The 8,091-nt window shown below is 40.3% G+C and overlaps 1 protein-coding gene across 3 annotated transcripts in view; it reads right to left on the bottom strand.

The window, feature by feature from the left end:
* Positions 1 to 2,142: 2,142 nt before the first annotated feature.
* THBS2 (thrombospondin 2) overlaps positions 2,143 to 8,091 on the bottom strand; it is a 1,066,666-nt gene continuing 1,060,717 nt past the window's right edge. For all 3 annotated transcript variants that reach the window (XM_073671497.1, XM_073671496.1, XM_073671498.1), the window contains one exon: positions 2,143 to 7,105. In XM_073671497.1, coding sequence (XP_073527598.1) covers positions 7,098 to 7,105 — 8 coding nt within the window. In that variant the 3' untranslated portion in view covers positions 2,143 to 7,097. The remainder of the gene's footprint in view (positions 7,106 to 8,091) is intronic.

The following is an 8,091-nucleotide window of genomic DNA, read 5'->3' as shown; positions in this document are numbered from 1 at the left end:
CTCTGGCATTTCCTAAATTTAGCATTATCTAGGTGTTCTGTTTTCCATTGGCTTCTCTCCAGACGAAAATGCATGTGTATAGAAATGAAATATGGTACCTTGTACACAAATGCAAGAGAAGAACTGTGTAAGAGAATGCAGAGTATCTCTAAAATTGGCATTTGATAGAACATGCCACATATGATAAAACTGATGGGAAAAAAACTATAAAAAAAAAAACAGACATACAAAGGTATAGCATTGAAGAGTGGCATACTATATGGCACTTGTACCCTGATTCCAGGGATGCATCAATTATTAGGCTGTGTTGTAGATTCAATACAAACAGTTTTTATCAGCAGGAGATGAAGGGTATGTGTACATGTTAAGCATTTGGTGCAGAAATTTCTTCACTATTTCTTCTTCTATGGGCAGGAAAAACACAAAGGAGTAAAATAGCTGCTTCTTTGTCACATTTTTACATACATTTTTGTTGCAGATTTTTCTCCACTCATTAGCATCAGTGAAATCTACAGAAAAAATGCTGAAAGAATTGACATGCTGCAGATTTAAATCAACCCAAAATCTGCAAGTCACAAATAAGCAGCGTGTGCAAGAGACTTCAGGATTCTCATTCACTTTGCAGGCATCAAGAAACCGATCAGGTTTTGTGACAAATCTGCACAGAAAAAAACACGATAAAAACGCAACTAATCTGCAATGTGTGCACCAGTCCTAAGGCTATGTGCCCACGATGCAGAAATGCTCCGGAATTTTTCTTGAGCGTTTCTGCATCTCCTTGGCAGAAAAAACACATGCGGATTGTACATGCGGATTGTACATGTGTTTTCCTCCCAGGGACATGTGGAAATGAAGCGTTCTTCACATGCATTTCCGCATGCGGATTGTACATGTGGATTGTACATGTGTTTTTCCTGCCAGGGACATGCGGATGTGAAGCGTTCTTCACATGCATTTCCGCATGCGGGTTGACAAGCGCTTTCCAAGCGATTTTAGCATCACTTGGAAAGTGCTTGACAACTTGGTCACACTATATAAATCCATGCAAACGGCATGGATTTATATAGTGTGACGGTAAAGAATGGTAAAAAATAAATCTATACTTACCTTCCGATGGCCCCCGCAGTCTTGCTTCGCTCCGTCCTCTTTTGCCGGCAGCTCGCGGTAAACTACACTGAAGGACCTGCCGTCACATGACTATGACGTCAGCGCAGGTCCTTCAGTCCACCGCGATCTGCTGGCAAGCGAAGACTAGCGCACTGCGGGCCATCAGAAGGTAAGTATAATATTTATTTTTTATTTTATTCTTTTTTTTACAGGTTCTATGGTACCCGGGTCCAGAATAGAGTTTCCTCTCCTCCAGACCCGGGTACCATCCGCACATTGAAACGCTTGGATTCCGCATGTACAGATGCAGTGATTCGGAATCCAAGCGTTCCAATGCAAGTCAATGGCGGCAATTACGCTGCGTGTCCACAAAATTAATGGACATGCTGCGTATTTTTCCGCAATAATAATCCGCAGTGGAAGTTTCTGCAGAATGTGCACAGCACATGCGGATTATCATTGGGGAACATGGCAGGTCTTCTACCATGCGTTTTTTAAGTGTTTCTGTAGCGTTTTTGTCGCTGCGGAAACGCTTAAAAAACGGATCGTGGGCACACAGCCTAAGACTACCGGACTACAGCTAATGCGACCAGCAGTCAGGCTAATCTGTGTCAGCACACCCCTCACCAGAGTAGCAGCTTGCTCACAATGCACAGTATACAGAGCAAACTGCCAGTCAGAGATGTTGGCGGTGTTTTACACAGATTAGAAAACTTAACTCTACATCTACGTCATGCTGCATGCACACCAATTTACAATCCAGTTCAGTTCTTCAGGTTTTTCAGTCTAATGTGCATATAAGGGTGTGGCCGCCCTTTCCTTGAGCTGGAAGGTTTATTCATCTTGCTTTCCAGGTCTGTGTCCACTAGTTGGGTTCAGTCTCTCAGCCCTTATCCACATGTATGTCACTTGACAAACGGCAAGGTTTTAAATATTAGAGTTCCATAAGGGTCGCCGTGACGAGGTGGGATGGCTTTCGCATTATTTTGATCAAAATTATGTTAACTAAGTACCCTTTATTATTTTCATGCACCATTGCGGTTTATTTATTTATTGCAGAGTATTTGTGTATTGTGTTTCTGTCTTTGTTTTTTTTTCTATGTAATGGCCATGTGTGAACATGCTCTTACATGCTGCATGCACACCAATTTACATTCCAGTTCAGTTCTTCAATTTTTTTTTTTTTTTTTTACATCAGGCAAACATGTATTTTATGAAAACTAGCAGCCCACTAAGAGATATATCCCTGAAATCAGGCTTTCTTGCTCTGTTATGCTGCTCTCGGATTATGTAGAAAAAACCTGCTGACATATTCCCTTTAATTGGGCTACAAAACATTGCAGTTCCTAAAATATAACAAAGGAACGTATCAGTCTGGATGTGTATTGCTATGACTACTGGACCTGCCAGCTGACGTTATAAGTCTATTTTTTTTTATAAATACTTGCATTCTTTGTACATTATAAATAAAAATTCTAGAGCAAGTTTTCTTAGATTGGTGTGTTGTCTTTCCATTGTTATTTCTTCTAGAAAGTTATTGTAAGGTGATGGTCTGTGATCGCCTGGCAGCTCTAAAATGGCTACCAAAAACAGGCTAGCTGCAAGCTACTCCATTTCCCAGATCCCTGGTGTTACTCTGGCCATCACCCCTTAACCCCTATACAGTGATCTGGACTTACATGGGGTCCCTTGGCAAGGGCCACTAAGGCAGCTGTTGTTCAGTTGCGCAAGCTGGCAAGAAGGATTGTCAGGTAGATGGGTCAAAACCAAGAGGGCAGCAAAGAAACAAAATTCACAGGCACGAGAAAGGTCAATAAACAAGCTGAGGTCAAAACATTAAAGCACAAATGCAACACAGGAGCAGAACCTATAGACCTAAGCTCGGAAATCACAAAGCTACATCTGGCAGCTTCCAGCAGTAAGCTGGAAGTTTAAGTAGAGTGTTGTACTCTGCATTTGGCTGGAGCAGGGAGCTGATAACTCCAGCTGGACACACCCATACTGTCAGATGAGATGGGACTGCAGGTCCCAGACACCCAAATCTAGTGGCTGGATAGATCCACAGATCCTAAGCGGTCCAGAGCTTCTGGTTCCAATGTATTTATAAATAAATTGACAATTGGGTGCTACCATTTCAGTGTGTGTCTTGCACACTCTTTGGCTGTTTTCACACATCTGTGAAACACAAGCGATGTATTGATAGGAATATTAAGCCTGACCGACGGGCCTCCTGACCTGAGCTAACTGCCTCATATGTGACTATGAGAAAGATAGCCCAGGTCTTGAGATCCAGTGCTCATGCTGGGAATCCCAACCTAAGTCAATTCTGCCTTTCAAGGACAATTTTTAGGCTGGTTCAACTCCTCTGATGTGCAAGGCCTAAGTAAAGACAACAATCTCCAGACTGGCTGTATGTCTACTGACCAAACACAAGAACCCTATAGTCATATATGAAGCAGTTGAGTTTGGGTTAGGAGACACAGTTCTTGTCTGTATGGTCCATACATCGTAATCCATATTTGGACTGTGAATGTTGGATGTGTGCAACAGGACTTACAACATTCAATCAATGCTAACACTGCCACCCTGCGCAGGGAATGGAACACACCCTTTTAACTAGGGGAACAGTAAAGCAAAGCTGCCATTGTATTTATAAATGCTCAAAAAAATGGCACAACATAGAAAAGTTGCTAAAATAGGTTGTCCAGTTAAAACAAGTTGTCACCTAATAACTTGCTCATGGATTGGTGTCCCACCTGTGGGACCTGCACTGATCTGCAGATGGGGAAATTTTCATCCCCGATGGGGGGGGGGGGGGACTTTTATCCTAGTTAAAAAATGGCTCAACAGGTCGGACGTCTGACCATTGCTCAATTTACTCATTATGGAACTGTCGAAAAAAGTAGAGCATAGTGCTTGGCAGCACCATAAGAAATGAAAGTAGTGCAAGCCGAGCATTCACACTGCTGTTTCATTCTAATGGGGATAAAGTTCACCGTTCTACCAATCAGTGCGGTTCCTAGTTAGCAGATCCCCACCTATTGAAAAGTTACAATCTATGTTCTGGATAGGTGGTAACTTGTTTTCACCAGACAACCACTTTAAACTTTGTTATTTCAAAGGGATATTAAGTACGGTAATTACTAAAATAGACATGTGAGTTGACGGATCCTCTAAAAACAAATGTTTTTAAGACACTTAAGCTAAAATGCTAGTGACATTGAACAATTAAGTTCCGATATAAAATCCAGAATACTTTCAAAGATATAGTTTTTTAAAGTTATCTTGATCAGCAGTTGGATAGACCATTATGTTCTCCCATATCATGTGTGGTCACAGTATCCTTCAACAGGGATATGTACAACTGATATTCTATACACTTAAGTACACTAAACACATAAAAATGTAATCCTTTCTACAAGATCACATTTTAAATGAGATGATTTGGGTGATAGTTTGGGTGTTACACTGACAACTTTAACATTAGAATTTGGTTCAGAACTTGTTCATTTTGCCAGTCTGAGTCGTTTCTTAATAACAGCAAGTGTACTCATACTGTGTATACATTGATAGCAATGCTATTTATTTATTGTTGTTAACTTTCGTACATCACAAGGGCATACAAAATACTAGAACAATTTCTATGATTGTGATTGTCCCTGAAGAAGGTTGAAGAAGGTTATTTTAAGTTATGACATATATTTACTTGTTTTTACTATATATAAAAAAAAAAGATTACCATGATTAACTATAGCCATTCAAAAAGAAATAAAATGGCCAACTATTTTCTTATAATACGTGTATTTTACCAAATGTTATTTTGTGAAGTGTTAGTGATTAGTGCCAGTATTTCGAATTATAAAAGACGTGAACCTTATAATATACTTTTAAAAACCTTTGAGATAATCTTAACAAAGTATTTTTTGGACTATAAAACTCACTTTATTTCCTCCAAAATTTTGGAGGAAAGTGTGTGTGTGGTGGGGTATCTTATAGTCCGGGTGTACGGTACCTTTTAGTCTGGCTGTGGATGGTGGGAGCCGCCTGCTGCAGCCAACACTGTACCCACTGTTAAACAAAATTAATTTTCACTGCTCCCCACGCCCATGAGTGTGCAGAGCAGTGAATATTCATTCTCTTTAATAGCGGGCACACGTGATCGCTCAGCCGCTGCAGGGGCCAGCGGCTGCAGCTAACACTGAGCACTCTATTAAGGAAAATGAATATTCGCTGCTCTCCATGCCCATAGTCCCAGGTGTGGGGAGCAGTGAATATTCCAGGCAGCTGTTCTCAGCGTGAGGGTGCATGGCAGTGATGTCATGCGCTGTTTACAAGCTGACGTCAACTACTGGCATCAGAACAGGATGCCGCTGGAGCAGAGGGAAGGTGAGTAGGATGCTTTATTTTTTTGTGTGCGCAGAGTGATGGGGATGGTGGTGACATGCTACCAGGATGGGGGTGGGGGTGCCATGCATATCAGGATGGGTATTGAGGTGCCATGCATAGCAGGCTGGGGATGGGGTGCCATGCATAGCGGGATGGGGTACCATGCATACCCGGATAGGGGCCTCATATAACAGGAAGGGGGATGGCCATATATACCAGGATGGGGAAATATATATACCAGAATGGGGAAATATATATCCCAGTATGGGGGATATTAGTACAGGACTGAGGGACATTAGCACTATAACTGTGTCAGCAGCAGACCCCCTCCCCCATAACAGTGCATCATGACCACATTTTTTGCTTCAATTTTTTTCTATTTTCCTCCTCTAAAACCTAGGTGCATCTTATGGTCCGCTGTTTCTTATAGTCCGAAAAATACAGTAACTCTTACAATTTCATACATAACAAAAGCTTTTTTTTGCCTAGTTACTACAACAGATAATAGTATTCAACACTGCGCATAGAACTATAACTAGTTCTGCAATAGAATCTAGTAGATTGCCATAAGCCAAATGCTCATTTTCTACCATCCTTCAACATAACAGTCACTTAGACATGCTACATTTAATATTATGAAGTCATTAGAAAATAATTGTACTGCTTTACAATTCTGATTATACTTTAATTCTTATTTCTGCTTTGTAACATCTAAAAAAATAACCGACAAATACGGAGAGTAAGGCTACACAGCCAGTGAAATGAAGCTTAGGTTCATTTCACTGGCTGTGCAGCCTAACTCTCCATATTTTTTGACTATGGGTGACAGTTGGATTAAGTACTGAGAGGCGTGCACCCCTTCTTTCAAATTGCCAGTGCCGCTTCCTGTCCTTCAACCAACTAAGAAAATCCTCGAATGCTAACAAAAATTAGTTTGCATCTTGAAATAATAATGGTAATTACTAATTAGTAACATTACTACCATAATGAAAGCTTCAAGAATCCTGTGTAATTTGTTTTTAGAACAGCTTCAAACATGCTAATTTACCTAAATATAATTCTAGACTTGAAATTATGTAACTTTTTTTTTTTTACATTTAAGGATGCTTAAATAAAGCCAAGTCCACCTTTTAAAACACATTTCCACATACATTAAAAACATCTCTATGTACTAAAATAGAAGTTAAAATATTATTTACTAAAATAGAAGTAAAAACAGGAAATCAGCAATTGTGACAATGGTAGAAAACCCCAAAAAAGCAAATGCATTTCTAAACCTTTGAGGTAACGTGTGGAATGTTAGTTTGCAAGCGTGGAGCATGAATTATTATGTACGCTACTATTGCATAAATGTTTTATATATATATATCAGCCACCTTAAACTACTGATTTATCAATCTACTAACAATAATTAGGGTCTCCCCTCTGCTGATGGTCCACTATTGCACAAGCTGTTCTTTTTCTACATTATCCTTAGAGGTTACACAAAGAATTGCCCTTTCTGCAGTATACAGGTAATTCTGGTGATGGCTGGAAGTCCAAAGTTGAGTTGAGGTGTCTTGATCACATGCAATGTACAGTATACGTCCCACATCAGAAATGTTTTAAAAATCTGTAAAAAAAAAATCAATACTATTATTTTCACCAAAAATGTATATAGACATATAAATCAGTTCATAATAAAAACAGATACATAACATTCTGACTAGTGCCCACTAAAATGCTCAGGTGCTTGTTTCTTGAAACGAGCTTTCCGTAATGTGAGTATAATGGAAGTCAATGGGAAACTAACATTTTTCCGGTGGACCTTCCCACGAGGTCTGGGGGTCATTAAAACAGCTTAAATGGATGAAAAAGTGCTCAAATGGAATGGGAACAGCATGTGGAAGATGCCTGGACACATCTCTAACTCAGGTCACTGCTGGGAACAACAGAGTATTACGCCACTTTTACAGAGTGACAATAAAACATCCAAAACCAAAGATAAAATGGATTTTACAGGAAAAAATGTTAGGACATATTTTTCCTGCATTAAGACTAGTTTATAAGGCAAAATAAAAAAAGAGAGCCCCTTAGGTTAAGCATTCACTCCATCTGTTAGGAATATTTGCCATAGACGCAATCGTCTTCCTCCGGTTTCCAGACTTCCCTGCCGATGTGTCTCCGTGCTGGAGGCGGAGTTATCGCATACTTGGATGGTGTGACTACACATGGTGCTTTCTTGTGTGTGGAAGTAATGAGTGATGTGGGAACATGGGACACCGCGCTTCACACTTGTTTTGTGGCCTGAGAGACATAGGATGCAGTGTCATCTGGTTGCCAGGCAATGCAGGATGCTGCCTTTCCTGGTGTAAGCCAATGGTGGGATTGTGTGCACCTTGCTTTTCAGGTGAGCAGTGACTGGGAGGAATGCATCACTTGATTTTAATCATTAGCATTGGGCTGGCTACTTAAAGGCTGCTGCTTTCCAGTACAGTGCTGTTTATTAAGTTCCCTTGCATAGTGGTAGGGTGAGTTCTTGATGGTGAAGTTCAGGTTGCATCTCAGCAGTTGCTTATGGTATTTTATGGTTCTTTTTACTTAGCTTTTGTTTTTGGG

This window comes from Phyllobates terribilis, unplaced genomic scaffold (genome assembly GCF_046119375.1).
Source record: "Phyllobates terribilis strain yellow unplaced genomic scaffold, ASM4611937v1 Scaffold_3__8_contigs__length_932513732, whole genome shotgun sequence".
Taxonomy (NCBI): Eukaryota; Metazoa; Chordata; class Amphibia; order Anura; family Dendrobatidae; genus Phyllobates; species Phyllobates terribilis.
This window is presented reverse-complemented; position numbering and strand designations above follow the sequence as displayed.